Below are 25,262 nucleotides of genomic sequence, written 5' to 3' on the forward strand. Positions count from 1 at the left end.
AATAAAGCTAGAAAATCGGAAAAAAACATCGGCGGTCTCAACTACCTGTCCAAAACTTGCAGCTAACACCGACTGAGCAAATGTAAATTGGTAGAGACTCTTAGCATGAAGTCAACACACGCCATATTGATAAAAAACAAACAAACAAACAAACAAACAAACTTCCCTTTCAAAGTATCGGTCTGTTTGCAGCCAACGGAATGTGTGCAACTCTCTTGCAACGATAAAAACAAACTCCAACCTAACAACGGAGCACAATGCAATGCCTTATGCCCTGTAAGGCACAATTCTTGATGAACCCTTCGCGTTCTCGGAACTTTTGTCTGAAAGCCAGTAATCTGAGGCATTTTGCATCACTAATGGAACATATTGTTGAATGAATGAGTTGCCAGTAATCGGATACCCATGTTTGCCCAAAGAACTCTGGGATCGTCAAGGGGCAAACATTGCAAGTCGCTAGAAGGAAATGTATGGCAAAAAGTTGTTTCGACGCCCAAAAACACGGTTTTGGGGAGAGATCAACGCCTTTTCGCCGTTGTTTTATCGCGAATGGATTTTGGCAATGTGGATACATGGAAAATGTAAGTTTTTGTTTGAGTAACCGTGAAATAAGTGATAAAATTTACCGATAGACTCCCTTTTGCTTGCGTGAGGTTTATTGTGAAATACATTGAAGAGAATATTGAAAATTTCAATACACGCCTGATCTCGAGAGGCTACCCGGAGCAAATGGTAGAAAAGACCCTCCGAGAAGTTAAATATAAAGACAGAAAAGAAGCTCTAAAACAGAAATCGAAAATTGCAGAAGGAACCACTACCCTTTGTGTCGGGCAATTTCACTCAACCGTCAATACCAAACTTTGGAAAGCATAATCACGCACAAATGGCACTTTTAAATACAAATACTCAGAGATATATTCCCACCCTTGTTCTGCTATAGAAAAGGAAAATCGCTGAAATACGTGCTTGTAAAAGCAAAACAAAGGCTTTGCGCAACACATTAGCCACACAGCATGAGTCGCGCGGACTCATTTGTCATTAAATCAACCCTCGACTGTACAATGATCGCCACCGGGCTTATTTCCAGTATTATTTGTATGACTGAGCTTTCAAATAAGCCAGAAGTAACCTGTACACAACTTAAAAGGCTTTCTGGGTTATTTCCTCTCGATTTATACCTAATTAATTTTGTAATATTTTTAGACCATTACGCGATGTAAATTTCACAATAAACCTCACGCAAGCAATTGAGTTTATCAGTAGATTTTGTCCCATATTTCACGGTTATTCAAACAAACACTTACATATTCCACATATCAACATTGCCCAAATCCATTTGCGATAAAAACGACGGCGAAAAAGCATTGATCTCTCTCAAAAATCGTTTTCTTGTACCTCAAAACAACTTTTCGCCATACATTTCCTTCTAGCGACTAGCAATGTTTGCCCCCTGACGATCCCAGAGTTCTTCGCGCAAACACGGGTATCCGATTACTGGCAACTCATTCATTAGTCAACGATGATTGTCCCTGAAAAAGCGAAAACACTACAAATTTGACCGTGATGTGCCACTTGGTCACCCTTTAAATTTCCCCGGCTGCAAATGAACTTAGAAACCTTGTTTTTTCGTAATTTATTCCTCATCAAGGTTTCATTCCCCCGGCATGTCAAGTTATTAATCGCACGATCCATTTAAAATACAATTATCGCCCAAAAATGAAAAACACATTTACCGTTTTATCAAGGTTGAACACACGTATACTTACGTCTTGACAAAGTGCGTCAACTTTGAAAGTATGGTAGACCTAAAGCATAGCGTCTTAATGGAACATTATTCACTTTATATAGTCCTCGGTGATCGGTCTTCAAAAATTGAAAAAGCTATACATTTGGCTGTGATTCCACTTGGTCGTTAGTCTTATAAAGTGTGGATTATAAAACTCCTATTTCTTAGTCTCGTCTATACGTAGTCATCGGCTAAGGTTATTCGGCGTTTCAATCGTTTTGTCAAAACTACAAATTAAAATGAATATCACAGCAGCAGCTAACACTAACTCAGAGAACGCGACTGGTTCATCGAGAATTGTTCCTTACAAGGCAGAAGGCATGGCATTGCGCACCGGTTTTATTTTCGAGCTTGCAATTATCATTGTGGGGAACTTACTCACCATTGTTCCGCCTTTTTGCAGTAAACAGGAGACTTCGAAAGAGAAGTTTGTTTTCTGGTAACCAATATGGCATTTGCTGACCTGATGTTAGCAATTGTGGCTGAATATATTTCCATTCACTTTGTCGGGGCTGTTTATCAGTTTTGGACGACTGGATTCGAATGGATATCTCTGTATATTTTTTCCATGATCGCTGATCCATTTTTCACATCTGCCTCGTTAATTTCTGCGGCTTTTATTTCTGCCGAAAGACTTTACGCCACATATTGGCCACTTAAACACCAAACACTGTTAACGCGAGCATACCCCCTTGTTATATTTATGATCTGGACACTTGCTCTCGTTTTTGCCGCTATCGGCACAGCTTTGAATCTCTTTATTTCAGCCAAACATTCTACATACTTTTGGACGCTATACATTCTGATTCTAATATTCATCATATGTGGATGTAACATCGCCATTCGTAAAAAGTTTCAACAGGGAGGTGTAGTCACACAATAGCCAAGACGATCCTCATAAAACAAACCCTATAGGTCATTCCACTGAAATAGAACCTGCACTGAGATTTTTGTGAAACTTTGCCTATTGATTGTTTATATTATAGGAACTTAAATTTTGAAACAAAAATGAGGGGTCTCCATGTTCGTTTAGGAGCAACAACGCCTTGTTTACATCCAATAAATCCTTATAATAGCACCATGATTGTCGTCACGATTGCTCGCTAAATTCACGTTTCCGACGATTGTTTTTTTTGTTCTACCCTGAGAATCGGTCCATATTTATTTTACACACAGAAATTTATTATTCAATTCAAAACAACAGAAAAAAATGATAGGTCACCTTACTCGTTTACGATAAAATGACGATTTACCTCTATGGCGAGGTCCAGCCGTAAAGAACAAGTCGCCATTTTCTAATGCGCGCGTGCTAATCAGACGTGAAATTATGCGCAGTAGGGATGCCCAAAGCAATACTGGGAATGACCTTAACAAAGACCTAGCTGAACATAATTTTGTAGTTGATCAAAATATACAGTTAAGAAAGAGAATTGGCAGCACCTGTGGATATATTATGATAAATAAGGACGAACTATCAAAAGATGTGTGTCCGTTTCTACATCTGTAATAGGGACCGTATTCCTTGAAGAAGTGTAGTGAGTTTTCTTTAAATATACATTTGTAGAGGCCTGAGTTGAAGTTTGGTGACTAATTTATGACCGTTGAAGCATGTAACTCCCAGAAGAAATGAAGTGAAAACAGAACTTAATGTTTTTGTCCACACTCGTCATGTGCAGACTTTCAGACTGTACTGATCATCCCGCTTCCAAAACCATTTCACTTTTTACAAAATCTCATGCAGCTATCTAAGTAAGTTTTGTCCTTCGATTGAAAATAATGTACTTTTCTAACCATTTACGGTTGAAACGCGGTAACTCCTTGCAATAGTCGTCATGCGAGCTACAGTCATGCTTTTTAAACTGTTTCCCCCAGGTTTGAGGCCGGTTAAAAAAACGTTGATCAAACAAAGCAACAGAAAACGGTCTTCCCCCAATAGAACACGAAAAGACCCAACAGCCAGAAACGGTTGATCCCAAAAGAACACGCCCTAAATGTATTCTATATATTTTGGTTTTTTTTTTTCGCTTGGCTAGTGAGGCTAAGAGAGTGTTCCTAGGTCGCTAAAAGGACAATTACTAGCTCAAGAACAAGTTCAGCGCACTGTGTAACATTGAATTTTCATTCCAAGCCCATTTGTTTTACCGAAACTGAAATTGAAGACAAAAGAGCGCCAGTGGTTATTTGATGGTCAATATTCAAATTTGTGGGCCATAAAATGGACAACGAAAACAGATGCCGCATCTTTATCACTTCATTAACACTGGGCCGCTAACAATGTGCACTCAATTGCCAATCTAACTCCAAGTGGCATGCTAAAACCAACTTCAAATCCCTAAGTTTACTTTCCCAGTCGGAAAGACTTATAACCTTGACTTATAAACGCCAGTTAATAGAGCATTAAGCTGTAAGGTATAGTTCCTTAAAGGTAAATACTTTTGCAAATTCACGATCAAACAAGGCATTGAGTAAATATGATTCTGTTCCTTATTCTTTTGTCAAGTTAAAACGGCAAACATTTCCTTTTCAAATTAAAATTTTTAATTACGTGCGCCGCCAGAGACTAAATATCGAGGATTAGCTTGTGACAGATGGCAATTCACGAACGCAGCAAAATTAAAAAGCTACAGTAGGTCTGGTGGATATATCTGCTGTTTTCGCTTTTAAATCGCTCTGCACATGTAAATCACTTTATACATATATTTTTGAAAAAGAAAACTGTCGAAGACTCCTACTGTCAATGGATTGCTGAAGAACTCCATGAACTATAAAAGGTAAATATTGCAATATTCATGCAATATTCACATTCATTCATATTTATGACGTACCCCTAATGTCAATGGATTGCTGAAGAACTCTATAAACAATAAAAAGTCAATATCCATGCAAACCAAGCAACTACATCTATTAAATTATCAATGACTTACCCAGCTGTTGATTAGGCTATTCTTCCTTCCCTTTTAACTCAAAGAATAGTTGGCTAATAAACTAAAATAAAACGAGACATTTAACAATCACGTAACAGCAAAATACTCGAAAATGCAGATGAAAATTCACATTATCCCCAGAATTTAAGTAAGAACCTGTCTTAAAATACAGTTCTGTGATATTTCCATGTAAATTTAAACAAATATACAACCGTTTTTCACAGTAAACGAGCACTAATTTGTTAATTATTCTGTTTCGGACCAAACTCATTGGGAATTTTAAATTCTTGCAAAGGAATATGAAAGTCAGGATAATTTAGTACTCAGGAGTGAGTGCTATTTTCATTGAGGACTTCCATTGCATTTTTTGCAAAAATTTATTTCATAGTGAGTTTTAAAAGCAAATAGTTTCTAACCATTTAAAGAAATTCAAAATATTTTAGCGCTGTTAATTTTCACTTTCACTACAAAACTCATAACCTCTATCGATGGATCGGTCGATGCTGCGAGTTCTTTTTTACAATCAACTTCCTGTTTAATGTTTGGGGAAATAAATTATACAGTTTTATTAAAGGGAACTATTTACACACGTTTGAGATAACCGTCAGTTCTTTACAAACTTTTCCGTAAAACCACCATGGAGTATATGAATAACAAGCTTACTCATTCACTGTTTTAAGGAAATAAAATGAAGCAAAACATCCCAACCATCATTTGAAACCTTTACTTAAAAATCAAGAAAAAAAAAAATACAGCAGATGATGAACTAGTCAAATTTCAGGAACATGACATAAGCTTCGCGATGGATGACGCAACTTAGTCACGATTTATGGCAATAATTACAAAACTTTTCAGAAAAATATTTTTCTTTCGCGTCTTTCAAACTAACACGGCCACTCTTTTGTTTTGTTTTATTTCTGTTACGAAAAAACAAAACAACCGACCTTAAGCGTTTTAAGCTTTTCATAACGACGTTTTTCGCAAAAAAGTTAAAATGATGCAGTGGGGAAGTAAGTAAAGCTTTTATTTCATGGGCGCAATTTGAAGTCATGTACAGAAAAGCATCCTGCCGTTGGTGATTCTTTGTTCCTGTCACGTTTATCCGGCTGCGTTACAATCTACGCTCATTATTAGCAAGCGAAATAATACAATTGAAACAAGCGATCAATAATATTTGGAATAACTATCAAGCCCAACATGCACGAATTGAGGACCTATCTTGAAGTCCCTGTGTCGTTTTCTTTTGGCAGAAAGACCGTAGTGTCAACCTCATGTCCGTGTTGAAGCCGGTAAACACTGCAGTCATAACACGCTCGCAGACGTATTAAGTTGCACATGGGTGTCTATAAAGTCTTGACAAGTTGCGTCAGTGTAAAGTCAACTGAGACATGTCATGTGAAAGATTAGTCCACAATGATTGGTCTTAAAACGGTCAAAAAACTACAACTTTGGTCATGATCTGTCACTCGCTCCTCTTTCTCATATATTGCGGTTTACAGAACTCCTATTTTTCCCATCAAGTAACGATACGTTATTATCGGCAAAGTTTAATCGACGTTTCAATCGTTCAGTGAAGCTAAAATATGATGAGAACAGAAGCAGCTACAAATAGCTCAGAGAATGCAACTGGTTCATCAATAATTGTTCCTTCCATGGCAGAAGGCATCGCATTGTGCGCCGCATTTATTTTGACATTTGTATTTATTGTTGTGGGAAACTTGCTCACCATTGTTCTGTTTGCAGTAGACAAGAGCCTTCGTAAGAGAAGTTTGTTCCTAGTCATCAATATGGCGTTTGCTGACCTGATGCTAGGAACTTTGGTTCCACCTATGTTCCTTTACGTTGTCGGGTTTGAATATCAGTTTTGGTCTGCCGGATTGCCGATGTATTTTTCAGCTTTGCGCCGGATCGTTTATACCTTTTTCTCGCAGGCCTCCTTAACTTCAGCAGCTTTCATATCTTGCGAGAGATTTTACGCCACTTATTGGCCACACAAGTATCGAAGACTATCATTACGAGCATACCGCATTGTTATTTGTTTGATCTGGGTAGTTTCTCTGGTTTTTGGCGCCATCTTCCCTGCATTGAAGCTCTTTATTTCAAGCAAACACGCTATATATCCTTGGATGGTATACGCCCTGATTGTTATATTCATCATATGTGGTTGTAACATCGGCATTTGGAGAAAGTTTCAACATGGAGGGGTCGCAACACAGCAACCATGCAGAGCCTCGCAAAGCAAACGCTTAACAAAGACCTTGATGTTTGTATCTACTCTTGCTTTGCTGTCGTGGCTCCCTTTAATCATTTCGATCAGTCTAAAATTAGTCTATCACGTCCAGATACCTAGCCTTTGGTATTACCTGGTGGTAGTTTTGAATATATCGAGCTCCTTTGTGAATCCAGTTCTGTACGGGTTAAGGATTCCTGAGTTCACAGAAGCCCTGGTTTTGTGCTGCTCTAAGAGGTCAGCGGCGCCGATCATTACAGCAACTAAAAGACACAGGAAAATAAGAATAGAGCCCGGTCAACTACAAGTGGCGTTTGAACAGGAAGTGATGGATACCAAACTGTAGTGAAACGAGACAGTAGAACGTCTAGGTTGATACTGCAGGTTTTACTTTCTAATATTTCATAACAAAACATTGTTTTGAACATTGTTAATAAATCATGCTAATATTTGATTCTACGGTATGCAATGTTAAAAATATTGTGTATCGTCAGTGAACTCAACAAAAGGTTGAATAAGTGAAACTTTGGATCTCAACTTTATTAGTACAGCATTAATGTACTCCCTATAAACACAGCACAAAATACAAGAGGTAATTAATTATCTTCATGCAATATCTTGTTACGATAATAGCTGGGAATTAAAATAAACCTCAAAATTAACAAGGATCCCTTAGAAAATTTTTGGGCTTGGCCAACGATTTTTTAATTTGCCTTAATACTAGGTGAACATAACTTTGTAGTTGATCAAAATATACAGTTAAGAAAGAGAATTAGCAGCAGCTATGAATATTATGATAAATAAGGACGAAAATATCAAAAGATGTGTGCCCGTTTCTACATCTGTAATAGGAACCGTATTCCTTGAAGAAGTGTACTGAGTTTTCTTTAAATATAATTTTGTAGAGGCCTGAGTTGAGGTTTGGTGACTAATTTATGACCGTTGAAGCATGTAACTCCCAGAAGAAATTAAGCGAAAAGAGAACTTCATGTTTTTGTCCACACTCGTCATGTGCGGACTTTTAAACTGTACTGATCATCCCGCTTCCAAAACCATTTCACTTTTTACAAAATCTCATGCAGCTATCTAAGTAAGTTTTGTCCTTCGATTGAAAATAATGTACTTTTCTAACCATTTACGGTTGAAACGCGGTAACTCCTTGCAATAGTCCTCACGCGACCTACAATCATGCTTTTTAAACTGTTTCCCCCAGGTTTGAGGCCGGTTAAAAAAGCCTTGATCAAGCAAAGCAACAGAAAACGGTCTTCCCCCAATAGAACACGAAAAGACCCAACAGCCAGAAACGGTTGATCCCAATAGAACACGACCTAAATGTATTCTATATATATATATATATATATATATATTTTTTTTTTTTTTTTTTTTTTTTTTCGCTTGGCTAGTGAGGCTAAGAGAGTGTTCCTAGGTCGCTAAAAGGACAATTACTAGCTCAAGGACAAGTTCAGCGCACTGTGCAACATTGAATTTTCATTCCAAGTCCATTTGTTTTACCGAAACTGAAATTTAAGACAAAGAGAGCGCCAATGGTTATTTGATGGTCATTATTCAAATTTGTGGGCCATAAAATGGACAACGAAAACAGATGCCGCATCTCTATCACTTCATTAACACTGGGCCGCTAACAATGTGCACTCAATTGCCAATCTAACTCCAAGTGGCATGGTAAAACTAACTCCAAATCTCTAAGTTTACTTTCCCCGTCGGAAAGGCTTATAACCATAACTTATAAACTCGAGTTAATAGAGAATTAAGCTGTAAGATATGGTTCCTCAATGGTAAATACTTCTCGGAAATTCAAGATCAAACAAGACATTGAGTTAATATGATTCTGTTCCTTATTCTTTTGTAAAGTTAGAACGGCAAATATTTCCTTTTTAAACTAAAATGTTTAATTACGTGCGCCGCCAGAGACTAAATATCGAGGATTAGCTTGTGACTGATGGCAATTCACGAACGCAGCAAAATTAGAAAGCCACAGTAGGTCTGGTGGATATATCTGCTGTTTTCGCTTATAAATCGCTCTGCACATGTAAATCACTTTATACATGTATTTTGTAAAAAGAAAAATGTCGAAGACTCTTAATGTCAATGGTTTGCTGAAGAACTCCATGAACTATAAAAAGTAATTATTCATGCAATATTCATGCAATATTCATACAATATTCATATTCATTCATATTTATGACGTACCCCTAACGTCAATGGATTGCTGAAGAACTCTATAAACAATAAAAAGTTAATATCCATGCAAACCAAACAACTACATCTATTAAATTATCAATGACTTACCCAGCTGTTGATTAGGCTATTCTTCCTTCCTGTTTCACTCAAAGAATAATTGGCTGATAAACTAAAATAAAATGAGACATTTAACAATCACGTAACAGCAAAATACTCGAAAATGCAGATAAAAATTCACAATATCCCTAGAATTTAAGTAGGAACCTGTCTCAAAATACAGTTCTGTGATATTTCCGTGTAAAGTTAAACAAATATACTAGCGTTTTTCACGGTAGCCGAGTACCAATTTGTTCATTATTCTGTTTCGGACCAAGCTCATTGTGAATTTTAAATTCTTGCAAAAGGAATATGAAAGTCAGGATAATTTAGTACCCAGAAATGAGTGCTATTTTGATTGAGGACTTCCATTGCATTTTTTTGCAAAAATTTATTTCATAGTGAGTTTTAAAAGCAAATAGTTTCTAACCATTTCAAGAAATTCAAATTTAGTCTAGCAAGAACAGTGCATAAAAGCTGCGGACTTTTGATTGGTTAACCATTAACAATTCGCGTACATCAAGGAAAATGTTGACAATATGCCACTTGGTGCCTTCAGACGTTGTTACGTAAACGCCCACGGTTTTGCCCATGAGCTGTTTCCTCGTCACGAGACAACACTTCAGACCTTGCTTTCTGTCAAAACTAACCTTCTTAGACTATTTTTTATGGATAAATTTTTAAATTTTGAACATTTTAGCCTTAAATTTTGTTTAGAATTCTGGTGTAAACTTTCCAATGGATCTCCAATATGGTTGCAGTATCCTCATTATAATTTTGCATTGTACATATAGATCTAAATTGGAATTACTGTTCAACAGAGCTTCAAGCTGCTCAAGCTATTGTTTTAACAAAGGATCGTTTCGCTTTCTCTTTGGTAACAGAGCAGACTTTTATTCCTACTCCAAGTTTCCTCAGCATAAATTTCCTCGATCGATCCATCGATGCTTCGCGATCTTTTTAATTATAAGCTGCCTGTTTAATCTTTGAAATAACTAATTCTATAATTTTATGGCCACTAGCGTAAGCAATCCAAATCCCGAGTAACAAAAACAGTTTAAAAAGCTGATGTCACCTAAAATTAGCTTTTCACTAAATTTACTAGTTATTACAACGATGATTAGTAAATTTTACAACGTGAAATGTCCATTCGCGTTGCCGCCTTAATTCGCTTTTTCTTTCAATCGCCTTGGGTCAAAAATTCCACTTAGCCGATAGTTATTTGCAGTGAGCACAAAATAACAAGGAGATAAACATGTTAAAGATATCGACGAGTTCCACAAAATATATAAGCACGTTTACCCAAGCAGGCTCAGTGACCCGTTAATAACTGTGCCTTAAAAAGTACCAATACAAGATATAAGCTACAATATAAGCTTTTCTTAAGAGGAATTCGTCCATCATTTCTAAGTTTTAATTTAATGATTGGCTTATATTAAGGAAAAAGGTGACTACATGTCAATTGATGTCGTCAAACATTGTTAACTCCTTCGGCTTTGGGTATTAGCTGTTTCCTCGACACGTTTGAAAATTGAAGGCATCCCACGACACAGTACTTACATCTTGCTTTCACATAACAAACGTTCTCAAAGTTGTAATTATTTTATTTTGTAATCTTTTTTTAATATTTTAGCGCTGTTAATTTTCACTTTCCCTGCAAAACCCGTACTTTTGTTCCAATTAAATTACCTTATAATTAGTTAAGTTAAAATTAACCTCTATCGATCGATCGGTCGACGCTGTGAATTCTGTTTTACAATCAACTTCCTGTTGAATGTTTGGGAAATTAATTATACAGATTTATTGAAGGGAACTATTTACACGCGTTTGAGATCACCCTCAGTTCTTTACAAACTTTTCGGTAAAACCACTATGGAGTATATGAATAACAAGCTTACTCATTCACTGTTTTAAGGAAATGAAACGAAGCAAAACATCCAAACCATCATTTGAAACCTTTACTTAAAAGCAAGGGGAAAAAAAAAACAGTACATGCTTCTGTGTTGATCACTGACTCGTCAAATTTGAGGAACATGACATAAGCATCGCGACGGATGACGCAACTTAGTCACGATTTATGGCAGTTATTGCAAAACTATTCTGAAAAATATTTTTCTTTCGCCTCTTTCAAACTAACACGGCCACTCTTTTGTTTTGTTTTATTTTTGGAACGAAAAAACAAAACAACCGATCTTAAGCGTTTTAAGCTTTTCATAATGACGTTTGTCGCAAAAAAGTTAAAATGATGAAGTGGGGAAATAAGTAAGACTTTTATTTCATGGGCGCAATTTGAAGTCATGTACAGAAAAGCACCCTGCCGCTGCTGATTCTTTGTTCCTGTCACGTTTATCTGGCTGCGTTACAATCTACGCTCATTATTAGCGACCCAAATAATACAATTCTAACAAGCGATCAATAATATTTGGAATAACTATCAAGCCCAACATGCACGAATTGAGGACCTATCTTGAAGTGTCTGTGTCGTTTTCTTTTCGCAGAAAGACCGTAGTGTCAACCTCATGTCCGTGTTGAAGCCGGTAAACATTGCAGTCATAACACGCTCGCAGACGTATTAAGTTGCACATGGGTGTCTATAAAGTCTTGACAAGTTACGTCAGTGTAAAGTCAACTGAGACATGTCATGTGAAAGATTAGCCCACGATGATTAGTCTTAAAACGGTCAAAAACTACAACTTTGGTTATGATCTGTCAATCGCTCCTCTTTCTCATATATTGCGGTTTACAGAACTCCTATTTTTCCCATCAAGTAACGATACGTTATTATCGGCAAAATTTAATCGACGTTTCAATCGTTCAGTGAAACTAAAATATGATGAGAACAGAAGCAGCTACAAATAGCTCAGAGAATGCAACTGGTTCATCAATAATTGTTCCTTCCATGGCAGAAGGCATCGCATTGTGCGCCGCATTTATTTTGATATTTGTATTTATTGTTGTAGGAAACTTGCTCACCGTTGTTCTGTTTGCAGTAGACAGGAGACTTCGTAAGAGAAGTTTGTTCCTAGTTATCAATATGGCGTTTGCTGACCTGATGTTAGGAGTCCTGTCGCTACCTATCTACATTTACACTGTTGGGAGCAGGTTTAAACTTTGGAAAGGGACTTCGCCGATGTCTTTGCCAATTTTCTACACGATCGTTGATATCTTTTTCTCGCAGGCGTCGTTAATTTCTGCAGCTTTCGTATCAGGCGAGAGATTTTACGCCATTTACTGGCCGTTTAAGCACCGAACACTGTCAATGCGAGCATACCGTATTATTGTTTTTACTGTGTGGGCACTGACTCTCTTTATCGCCGCCCTCTTCAGTGCAACACATCTCTTGTTTTCATTCAAACGTGCTATGCATTATTGGATGCCATACGTCATGATTATAACATTCATCATATGTGGCAGTAACATCGGCATTCGGAGAAAGTTTCGACGCGGAAATATCGCTCCACAACAGCAAAACAGAGACTCGCAAAACAAACGCTTAACAAAGACCTTGCTATTTGTGTCTATTCTTGCTTTGCTGTGCTGGATCCCTTTAGTTATTTTGAACGGTTTAATTTTTGTGTATGATGTCCAAATACCGCGGACATTTTATGACCTGGTGAACGTTATAAATTACTCCAATTCTTTTGCGAATCCAGTTGTGTACGCATTAAGAATACCTGAGCTTAGAGAAGCCCTGGTTTTGTGTTGTTTAAGAAGACCAGCCGCGCCAAACATGGTAAATATTAATAGAAGAAGTAAGAAGACTCCGGCGACAGAGCTCAGAACTTTACGAACTCACAACAGTCTCCTACAGCTGAAGTTTAAACTGGAAGTTCTGGATACCAAAGTTTAGAAACTCTGAGTTGATGTTGTAGATTAGATGCTCTTGAATTGTAAAGCGAAACATATGTTCCGTGATCAGTGAAGCATTGCCAGTTGTGCATAAATTTGTTTACACGCATATTTTGTCTCTTAACTCCATTTGTGCACCGCCACTAACCACAACTAAACTACGAGAAAATTTTAACTTGGTTCAGGATCATGTAACATATAAACTACTATTTAACAACTTTCCAACCAGTTTAGGACAATAATGCATGGCATGTTTAGTGTGCGATTTCTTAACTCATAATTATTCCACTGAATAATTTTAGACATCATTTTACGGTTGGTCAGAATTACATGTAAGTAAGACAATTTGGGCCGGAAACAAACATTGTGCCCTTCTGATGTCATCTTTCGGAAACAGATGAATGACAATGCCTTGCGTTTAAGTGGTGTTTTTACAGCTCATCAAACCAGGTCCTCCGATAAAGCAAACCTTCCCGGCATTCTTTCGCTGGTTTCTCTCAGCTGTCGTGAGGGCTAAAAGGTTTTACACACATTATGACGTCAACGGTCCTTAATTTGCATATTTTGACCGCGCGCGGAATGTCGCACATTTTTTATTCGAATTGCCCAACTTCAAAGCAGGAAAAAAATTATTGTGCGCTTGTCCGAAGCCCAAAATCGAAATTTACGAATCAGAAAAAAAATAGACTTCAATATTTTAGGGTAAAAAAAAGTGTGCAAAAATCTCATTTCATAGGCACTTTAAGGACGTTCGCGCTAATTGCTTCTGCAAATCCTTACCACGCACGCAAATTCACAAGCCGCGTCATGCATCGAGTGCGCGCTCACTAATATCAAAGTGCTCTGTGAACAAACTCGTGAATTGAACAGATGAATTAAATTATTTTTTTTGGATTATCTGGTTAAGGGAATTTTGTGGTTGATTTTTATATTTAGAGTACGAGCAGCAGTTCAGTGTTCGCTGATATGGTACCAAAGAAACAAAGTAACATTTGGATAAGATGGTGTCACAATAGACCTTTTTCGCTTGGACAGTTTGTTGTCCCATTACAGACCACGTGATATTCTCTAGAGAATTGTTCTTTTATCCATCTAAAAATTATTTATTCATATGCACGCGACTATTTGAAAATATGAAAGGAAGAATTCTCAAGAGTATCATCACATGGTCTGAAATGGGGCAACAAACCGCCCAGTCGAAAAAGGTCTATTGGCACCATCACGTTATTACATGAAAAAATGAAGGAAATCTATCGATTAGAAGTTTGAATTTTTTGCAAAATGCACCATCGAATTTCGTTCTTTTTAGCGCTTCTTTTATCTGTGCGGCAGTTTCAACTGCCTATTAAAGTGTTACGTTTTGTGAGAATTATCAACGCAACTGATTCACTTGTACAAAATATTGCTAGTAAACTTTGTCTCCATTGATTCATCTTTGATGTTTTAAGCTAAAAACCCTGGAGACCATGCTGATTTACACGCGCCAATTTTTCAAAATCAGACTAGTTTTCCACATGCTTTATCTCTGAAACGAAGTCCGTGACCCCCAATGTTTATTTTTATGAAACAAGTAATTCATGATCTGTCCGCAGTAGAAGTTTGAAGAAAATCTTTCGAGTAGAACATTTTCGCGCGAACGTCTTAATTTAGCGTTTAATGTTTCAGCATTTGGTTTTCGGATTTTGGAGGTAAGCAAAGCGTCCGTCTTGTTCCTGGACCTCTTTATTTCACCTCGGTACTGATCCGTGCAAGTTTATGAGGTTTGTTATATAGATGCTTCAACCGAAAGCTGAAGGCTAGCTAGATTGGGCGTCTAACCTCTTCAGTTCGCTCTCTCAATAGCTAACGGTAAAGCGAACACGTTTTATTTGGGGGTTCGCGACCGGCTAATAACGGGAAAAACCGGGAATAATTGACTTGGGGGCTAGGAAGACAAACAGTCATTTGCTCTACATGAATTAGAAAACAAATTTTGATTTGCAGATTAGAATCATCTACTCTATACCTCGAAGTGGAAGGAAATGTTAGTTTGCCTGCTCAAAACAATTAACAGGGTTTTGTTGAAGATAGGCATTTATAACCTTGAATTGCCTTTGTAGGAAAAAAATCTCGCAGGCGAGAGGCATTAACACTAACCTAAAAAGGTATAGTAGGGCAATGATTTCAAATGAAAATGTCTTGATCCCTCAAAAAATGAAAAGTACACATCTTTCTTGCTGTATCAACCTAACTGTATTCAAGTTTGTGAAATGTAGATTCGATCATTATGCTCGGCGGTTTGCCGGTTTTGAGTAACTTTTTTTTTTTAGCGGTTTTCAAGAAATTTTGAGAGGTTTCAGTCTGGTTTCTCGTAGGCCCAATGCCCCCTATATCGACGAGTTTTTTATCACTGAATTACACATGTCCGATTGTGTGTTACGTTTAATGCTAATTATAAAAGCACTCGTGCTAGTTAGGTATGAGATGCTTATAGCCAACTCAGATCCAAAACGCGCGCTGGTGAAAAAATTGTCTGATATAGCGCTAGGGTGATCTGCGACTAGACCTTGCATGAGTACATGTATTTTGACATCGTTTGTCTATATTTTCATTGAGTATTTGAATTTGTTTTCCTACATTTTTATTAGTTCGAAGAAGCGAATTTTTCATCAACAATTTTAGAAACCAGATGAAGCGTTTTGGCACAACCGTCGCTCAACTTTTTGTGGCGTGTTTTTAACCAGTCAAAAGGATCCTTTGTTTTCCATCGCCGTGCACTGTGAGAACTTTGTAGTCAATCAAAATAAAACATGTCTCAGTGCTCAAGTTGTTGTCGCTACGTTATAAATGAATTGGCTCATGCTTTTAGCTTTGCGAATATCGAGTTATGGATGCACTTTGGAAGTTTGGAGAGCACTCAAGAAGCTACACTTCTCTCTTGCTCTCCAAACTTCCCGCGTGCATCCATAACTCGATATACCCTGCACGCTAAGTATGAACCAATTCTTCAATACGTGGCAAAAAGTCTTTTTTTAACCAAACATGAAAACCGCAGAATTAAGCGTGGTGAATATGTAAGAAATAATTCATGATCTTAAAAAAAAAAAAAAAAAAGAAAGAAAAAAAGAAAAAAAGAAAACCATCGCCTTTCCACGAGCACATGTAAATTGGTAGAGATTCCTAGCATGAAGTCAACACACGCCATATTGCTGAATAGAAACAAACTTCCCTTTCAAAGTCTCGGCCTGTCTGCAGCAAACGGAATTATGGTGTGCAAGTCTCCTGGGACAATAAAAACAAACTCTAACCTACTAACGGAGCACAATGCAATGCCTTATGCCTTGAAAGGCACAATTCTTGATGAAACCGTTGCGTACTCGGAACTTTTGTTTGAAAGCCAATAATCTGAAGCATTTTGCATCTCTAATGAAACATATTGTTGAATTAATCAACGATGATTGTCCCAGAAAAAGCGAAAAAACTACAAAGTCGACCGTGATGTGCCACTTGGTCACCCTTTAGATTTCTCCGGCTGCAATTGAACTTAGAAACCAATAAAAATTTAATCTTCGTAATTTATTCCTCCTCAAAGTTTCATTCCCCCGGCATGTCAAGTTATTTCATATCGCACGGTCCATTTGAAATACAATTATCAATCAAAAATGAAAAACACATTTAACGTTTTGTCAAGGTTGAACACACGTATACGTACATCTTGACAAAGTGCGTCAACCTTGAAAGTATGGTAGACCTAAAGCATGGCGTCTTAATGGAACATTATTCATTTAGTCCTCAGTGATCGGTCTTCAAAAATTGAAAAAGCTACACATTTAACACTTAATGACTGGTCCTGAGGGGAACAATGCATTTTGTTTCCAGAGAATCTCAATGTGTCCCGAGACGAAGTCGAGGGAAACAAAATACACTGTTCCCCAAGCGACCAGCCATTAAGTGATTTGTTGTATAGCAAAAGCAAACAAAAGCAAATTTTGAAAAACGCGTTGAGATTCCAGCGACAAGATCAGGCCACCTTCAACTGCACGCTCTGATCACGTGCAACAGTGGTCAACTTTTCGTGGGTAACAGTGAACTGTTTCTTGTTTGACGTCATCGTTTTTCTTGTTGCCCGCTCATGGCATTTGGCAGTAAACAGTTTCATTGTTAGATGTCATGTGACCATGAACTAGCCAGTGAATGGGCGCGCTGTAGCAGGAACAATGCCAGCTATATAACAACTGGCCTTGACGCCACTTGGTCTTCGATTCACTCGTATAAAGTGTGGATTATATAACTCCTATTTCCTGGTCTCATCTACACGTAGTCATCGGCTAAGTTTATTCAGCGTTTCAATCGTTCTGTCAAAACTAAAAAAAAAAAAAAAATGAATATTACAGCAGCAGCTAACACTTGCTCAGAGAACGCGACTGGTTCAACCAGAATTGTTCCTTCCGAAGCAGAAGGAATGGCATTGTGCACCGGTTTTATTTTCGAGCTTGCCTTTATTATTGTGGGAAACTTGCTCACCATTGTTCTTTTTGCAGTAAACAGGAGACTTCGAAAGGGAAGTTTGTTTCTGGTAATCAATATGGCGTTTGCTGACCCGATGTTTACTTTAAATTGTCGGGGCAGTTTATCTGTTTTGGCCGACTGAATTCGAATGGATATCTTTGTATATTTTCTCCATAGTCGCTAATCCATTTTTTACATTTGCCTCGATAATTTCTGCGGCTTTTATTTCTGCCGAAAGATGTTACGCCTCGTATCGGCCACTAAAACACCGAACACTGTCAACGCGAGCATACCACATTGTTATATTTATGATCTGGACACTTCGTGTCGTTTTTGCCGCTATCGGCACTGCTTTGAATCTCTTTATTTCAGCTAGACACTCTACATACCTTTGGACGCTATACATCCTGAGTCTAATATTCACCGTGTGTGGCTCTAACATCGCCATTCGTAACAAGTTTCAACAGAAAGCTGTAGCCACACGATAGCCAAGAAGATCTTCATAAAACAAGCCCTTAACAAAGACCTTGCTGTTTGTATCTATTCTTGCTTTGCTGTCGTTTCTCATTGTAATTGTCATGCAATATATAATTTTTGCCTACCAAGGCCAGATACCTTGGAAATTTTGCCTTGACGCCTGCGCTGCACTTATTCCGCTCGTCCTGATCTCGAGCCAAATATCTCCCTGTCCGGCCCTTCCACTCCGTCAATAAGTATTTTATCACATGACCATTTTGTGGCTTCTTCAATTGTGAGGAGTTTTGACTTTCCTTCTTCTCTCGAAGTAACGTGGCAACTGAAAACCTCCGTAGTTCTGCGTCGGACAGTTCTCCAGGACAGCATCGATTTTGCGGGGCGTACGTGCTCTACTAGGGCGTACGAGTTTTTCAGACCCTCTTACTTCCACGAGTACGGCCCTGACAGGGGACCTTTCGTTATGGTTTTGCAAAGAAATAGCGCACGGGGCTGCACGGGTCATATGATAAAAACCTACCATTTAACATACAGTCGAACCTCCCGTAAGCGACCAGCCAACATGTCAAGCCTAGGTGGTCGCTTACGGGAGGGGGTAGCTTACGAGGGAATATTGGGCGAAAATTTTGCCTCATTAGCATATGGTAACTGCAGAGACTTACCCCATGTTTTAAATGTTTTTCAAAAGTCAATTTCGAGAAAAAAATACTCTACTTATCATTGAGAAATATCCGTCTCTTGTACTACCCAGTATTGCGCTAATGTTACAACAACTTATTATCCAATTTCTGCTCTATTATCTGTCAAGCTGTCGCTTACGGAAGGTCAAAAACAAAAGATAATTTCAAACTATTGGCTCTAAAAGTGGTCGCGGTCGCTTACGAGAGGTGGTCGCTTACAAGAGGTTCTAAATATAGTGATTTTTAAAAACTGTTGGTATTTTGGAAAACTGGTCGCTGAGGAGAGGTGGTCGCACGTTTGACTGTAATCCTAAAATGTTTCAAGGCAATAAGGCCTTCTTGGCATGTTTTCTAAGTTTTCGCAACAGATACTTTTTTATTTCCACAAAAAAAAAAAAACAACAACAACAACACAGTAGCTTGAATAATGGGTGATTTCCAAAAACAGTAAAACTATAACTCGACACCTAAAACAAATATTCTGTAGTACGATTTTAAATTTAATTTGAGGTAAGAGGTAATCCTAAGCTAAAAGGAATTTGAGAAAATTGCTTAGCAGCCACCTGCTTTTTCTAATACGCAAAATGACATTCATTATGTCGCGTGATGTTTAAAAGATATGTTATTACTGACATTAAGATTAGATGTTTTACGCACCAATTGTAAGCTTCTAACGTGAAACTAATTACATTTCGGTTTTATACGCTGAAAGAGAAACTTAAAAAGGTTTTGTTAAGAATGCCCTACATTTTCCGTGGCGGACCAAAGTCTTAACTGCGTTTTTGTTATCTTATGGCTGTGGGATTAGAGCTCATATTACAGCTCGTTTACTATTCTTAATGCAGGTTTGTTTCAGATGAATGCCTTTTAAAAGAGAAACACTCTGGAAATGCGGTTTGATATCAACCACCTGGAATAAACCGAGAATTAAGCCACGCATCGTTTAGCTTTACTGGAACACTTCGGCGATATCACGCTCTTCCGATTTTTCATTTAACCACAAAAAATCCTCATCATTTGATTTATAATGCTGAATTTAGAAAATTATTCATGCATTTTGATTACCTTTTATCTATGGTCTATTAGAGGATAGACGTATAGATGACCTGATTGAAATTTTTTTTCGTTTCTTTGTTATATAAAAGAATTTAAAGGGACGATAGCGTCGTCATGTGATGTTCTTTTAAAAGATCAAATAACAGTAGCATAGAGAATCAGAATCAGATTTATGTACAATGTTCTAGTTCTACAATTCAATGCATATCCTTCAACGTGAATGCTACAGTTTGGTGTCCATCTCTTCCTGTTCAAACGACAATTGAAGGTGACTAGGATCTGTTCGCAATGTTCTTAGCTGTGTCTCCAAAGTCGAAGTGGGAGCCATCTTATTTCTTCTTTTAATGTCTTCGATATTGACTGCTGCTTGCCTTGCAAAACAGCACGAAAGAAAGGCTTGTTTAAACTCAGGAATTTTAAATGCATACACAATTGGATTTACAAAAGAGTTCGAAAAATTTTGAATGTTGGCGATAGTAAAATATCTCAAAGGTATCGAGATAGTTAACGCGTGTAAACAGCTCAAAACAATTAAAGGTGTCCATGACAGCAAAGCAAGAGTAGATACAAACATCAAAGTCTTTGTTAAGCGTTTGTTTTGCAAGGCTTTGCTTTCCTGTTGCGAAGCGACCCTTCCATGTCGAAACTTTCTCCAGATGCCGATATGACAACCACATATGACAAGTATTAGAATTAAAGTGTATGGTGTCCAAACAAACACGGAATGTTTGAACGAAATTAAATTGAATAACGCGTTGAACACTGCGGAGATAAGGACGGCTAGTGTCCATACCATACCAAGAACAATGCGGTATTTTTGCACAGTTAGTGTTCGGTGCTTAAACGGCCAATATATGGCGTAAAATCTCTCGGCGGAGATGAAGACCGCAGAAATAAGCGCCACCTGTGAGAAAACGGTGTCGATGATTCTGTTGACAGTTAGAAACTCTGTACTAGCTTCTGTCCATAGTTGATAATCATTACCGATAACGAAAATGTAGCCTGGTTGAGAAAATGCTCCTAACATAAGGTCAGCAAACGCCATATTCATGACGTGAAATAAACTTTTCTTACGAAGATTCTTGCTGAGTACAAAGAGAACAATGGTGAGCAAGTTTCCTGCGACAATGAAGATAGATATCAAAATAAACGCGCTACACCATGCAATGCCTTCTGCTTTGGAATAATCAAGCATTGATGAACTAGTCGCATTCTCCGGGCTCCTGTTAGCTGCCAATGTGCGGCTCATTTTTGGCGTTTTAGATGAACGATGAAAACGTTTCCACTTAGAAAAAGACTTGTGGCTTTACTAGTGAGGGTCTAAGGTCCACTATCGAGTAGCCTGAAAGGCGACAGCTCGGAGTACTCTGTTTGTTCTTTTTTGCCTGTATGGAGGACGATCATCGGCAAATGTCCACAACGGAAACGTTTGGAGTTTCAATACCACATAGGGATAAGAAAACAGCTGTTCACTTGCGTTTTTCGCTCTTTCAAGGCCAATCATCGTGCCGGACTAATTCAACAATGATGCATCTGTGACACGCAATGCCGCAGTTGAATGTCTACCTTAATGTCAACGTTGATACAGTCTCTTAGAATATTAGCATACGCATCTACAATATAAATAAAGCTGCAGGTCTAATGTCCACACTTCTAACAGTGGGCGGAAAGAATACGTCCTGTTCGACCTACCCTTTTAAACTGTTTTTGCGTGGAAAACATTATTATAGACTAGAAAATGAGACGAAAAAACAGGTAATAAATCTAAATAGGAAATAAAAGAAATGCCTACACTATTTGTTTGTAATAAAACAACCCTGTAGTTATAGATAACAGTACGTGATATTTACATATAAAAATAAAAATATGGAAACTATCTACGACATTGAGTGTTTAAATCATGGCAGGCAGAGGTCACCGAGACCACTATTATTCTCTGACAGCATTCTTGAAGGATTGAAGGCTAGTAGGTTATTGCTTTACTTAATCCTTTATCCATACTTGTAGAACAGAAATGGCATACAATAACTCCTGATAAAGTATTGTCCCTTCTGTTCATCGTTTACTTTATGACAGTAAGTTTGGCTTTCATAATTTAAAAAAAGGCTTTACACTTTCATTTAGCAATAATCGCGTTCGAGAGAACGCAGTTCTAATCGGGTAATGCGGAAAAATTCAACATTTTGTGTATGTATCTTTCTATAGCCTCTTCCAGGTGTTCAGTTAGTTGGGGCGCAGCGCGAAATTCAGCGCGCGAAAAAAAAAAAAAAGAAAAAAAGTGCGGTGAAAGGAAGCGAAAGAACTTTCTTTCGTTTCCTCTCGCCGCGCTCTTTATATTTTTTCGCGCATTGATTTTCGCGCGCTGTTTTCTGCGCCGAGCCCCAACTAACTTAACGCCTGGAAGAGGCTAATCTTTACATGGACACCAATTTGGCAGCCCAGAAAAATTCTTTAGGGGCGAATGAAGTCATGTCCATGTTTGTCCATGTGCTTTCTTTCGAGTGTTGTGCAATATTGCGGACTTTCGAGTGTCCAGGCAGCTTATTGAAGACTGTAGCGGATAAGTTGTTTATTTAAAGTTTGAAGTCAGTGTTAATGGCATTTAAAAACCTTGCAGACATGTCATCATAAAATGTGTACGACTTTTCGTACGAACAGAAAGCTGTAGTTTGGTTGCGTGTTGTGTACCCTCTTCTCTTCGACCAAAACCAACGCTGCTTTCTGCTGAATAAACCAAAGGAGAAAATGTGTAGTTTCACTTCACTGGCCTAGATTTCTGTGCGCAAAATGTGTAATATAAACCCAGCAAAAGTGTTTTCATAGGACAAGAGTTCAACTCCCACAGGATTGCTTTGGTGCACCAACATGTTCTCCGTTTCATTGTTTCGGAAGTGAAAACGCCCTGTAGCTGTTCCCCCAATGCCAAGGCGATTCAAAGTTGTGTTCGTAAATAGAATATAATTGTCCTAGTTTTGGTAATAAAAGCAGGTTGTCTCGCATACCGAAGGAACAGGCATCGTTGGTGTCGATTTACGTGGTCAGAATAAAACATAGACTACGGACTGCAGATTGCGGACTGCGGACTACGGTTTGGGTATAAGACACGGAGTTAGGTGTAAAACGCGGACTAAGCATTGCGGAATGGGTACAAAACACGGACTCAGGTATAAAACGCGCAGTGCGGACTAAATGTGACCTACCGACTACAGTCCGTGTTTTTTATTGACCGGTCGTAACTAATAATACGTAATACATGTACAAACGAGAACAAACCCTCTCGTATGCACTTGCTTTGCGATCAATGCATTTGTTTTCACCACTACTGGAGGGAGGCCAATTTCACGCCTACCTAACAGCTCACGCACAAAATGCTGTTCCCAAAATTTTTGCTTTTTTAACATACCAAACCTACCAAAACTCAAACGCACTCTTTAATCTACAATTACTACTTAACAATTAGACTATGAGCTCGAGATTTCTACGAGGTGAAAGTTGATTCGGCCTTCGGTCTCATCAACTATCGCCTCGATCATAGAAATCGAGAGCGAATAATCTACTTGTTTTAGTAGAATTCTAACTGAAATCTCCTTCGAAAAACGATTCCAATTATTTCTGGTCTGAGTATTAAACTTTACGCTTTAGACTATTCGCGCGGACTGAATTAATTGTCAATTTGACATTTGCAATTGTGTACGCGCGCTTATCAGTTTCTTTCAAAACTTTCGAGTTTCTTTAATTCAAGGAACCGTAAATGCCCTCCTTTTAGTCTTCTCGGGAATTTTGTTTATTCATTTGTTTCTAATTTTTTTTTCAAAACGTCAGAGAAACGTGGAAACGTTACAATTTTGTCGACTACACCAAGCCACTGCACCCAAATGGCTGATAGTGTGCAATGGCCTAAGCAATCAGCATTTGCATTAGTATACTAGTGGAATTCTACTAATAGTTATTAGTATAAATCTACTAGCGTTCTATCACGAATGCCGTTCTCTGATTGGCTACGCTACTCACTATCTATCCTGTGATAGATAGTGAGTAGCGTAGCAGCGTGCCCTTGTTAGCAAAATGACGGACGTTTCTTGGCATTTTCGAAGTGTCTGTGAAGAGAATCTAGATAAAGTTTTGAACGACTAGTAGATTTATACTAAAGCAATTAGATTATTCGCTCTCAATGTTTATGAAAAACGAGCTCCAACTAAAGTGAAGTAGTTATTACCCGTCTGCCAAATTGTATGGAATTTCACCGAAGGAAACGCGAGAAAATTCACTATCAGTTTTGCTTTTTGTGCTCATGTTGACGTCATAAAATATCAAAGATCTCTGACGTTTTCCTTTGAGCGCGGGCAGATTACTTGAGCCTTCGTCCTAAGCGCACGTGCGATCGTAAAACTATAGGGAGTCACCTTAAGGTGATTCCCTAGTAAAAGAACCCGCCATAGATTTCCCATGAAACTTGGTATGCTGTTGTTACAGAACAAGGAGTTATTAAAAACGTAATAAAAGGAAGGATCACCGTGCTTGTTTTCATGCCACAATGCTGAAAAATATGGTTATTTAGATGACTTTTGGTAATCTCCGTGCGCAACAAATAAGCTTGATTATTTTTCAATGCAGCGCGTTATATCACACAGAGTTTGGCTTTCTTTGATTGTTCATTCATCTACGTCCCAGAAAAAATGTCTTCAAATACCCTGCATTTTTTATCCTTTATTGGAAACATAATTTGCACATGCGCTGTTGGGCCCGTTATGTGTCCCTCTGTAGAATTTATTTCATTTGCCAAAAAAGTAGCCATAGATTTCTGCTAATTTTTTAAAATGCGGGCGTATTGTGTTGCTGACCGGCCGTACATTCCTAATTGCACAATAATTCAACATGAAATTGGAATAGAGCATTACTGCAGTGCACAGGTCAGGTGTGCCTCTTCCTGCCCTGCCATTCTTATGATGCTGTGTTTGAATGATTTCTGAAGGTCCATAATGGATTATGGCTTTAACCTCTCATTTCAGGGGCGGATCTAGGGGGAAGATGCAGGGAGTGCACACCTACCCCCCCCCCCCCCTCCCCTCCATCCCCTCCGAGATGAAGTCTTCTCAGGGGCTAGGGTTAGATCTTCCTGTATTATGTTTTATCTTACGGTAAATAATAAATACAAAATCAGAGTTAAGAAAAAGAGCAAAGGTCAGGTTTGCATCACCACTGACAACTTGAACAGAATACACAATGTTCTCTTTATTGGGAATCTGATGAAGAATGACAGACTCTTCCATCTCCAGGGCTTAAATAATTTTGTCTTTGGCTTTCTTAGTTGCTTTTGTGGTCAGCACAACAGCAACTGAAAAGCCCCTGTACAGACTTAATCAGCTGTCAATTTTTTGATGGGAAGAATTATTTTTGAAGGGTCAGTTAATAGTTTGATATCTGTATTTAATAGAAATTACATAAAGCCATAAAGAATGTCGGAAGGACTGAATGAT

General features: G+C 38.1%; 2 protein-coding genes across 2 annotated transcripts; one reads left to right on the plus strand and one right to left on the minus strand.

The window, feature by feature from the left end:
* The first annotated feature begins 11,957 nt into the window (after positions 1–11,957).
* On the plus strand, positions 11,958–13,196 carry LOC149107848 (adenosine receptor A3-like). The gene has a single exon (XM_089295803.1). The coding sequence runs from the start codon at positions 12,069–12,071 to the stop codon at positions 13,086–13,088; it is 1,020 nt and encodes a 339-aa protein (XP_089151929.1). The 5' UTR covers positions 11,958–12,068; the 3' UTR covers positions 13,089–13,196.
* Positions 13,197–19,978: 6,782 nt separating this feature from the next.
* On the minus strand, positions 19,979–22,057 carry LOC149107849 (adenosine receptor A3-like). The gene has a single exon (XM_089295908.1). It carries the CDS (start codon positions 21,032–21,034, stop codon positions 20,009–20,011), a length of 1,026 nt encoding a protein of 341 aa, XP_089152034.1. The 5' UTR covers positions 21,035–22,057; the 3' UTR covers positions 19,979–20,008.
* Between the last annotated feature and the right edge of the window lie 3,205 nt (positions 22,058–25,262).

Source organism: Orbicella faveolata, unplaced genomic scaffold (assembly GCF_042242905.1).
Source record: "Orbicella faveolata isolate gen_17 unplaced genomic scaffold, um_ofav_v1 contig_26, whole genome shotgun sequence".
Lineage (NCBI taxonomy): Eukaryota > Metazoa > Cnidaria > Anthozoa > Scleractinia > Merulinidae > Orbicella > Orbicella faveolata.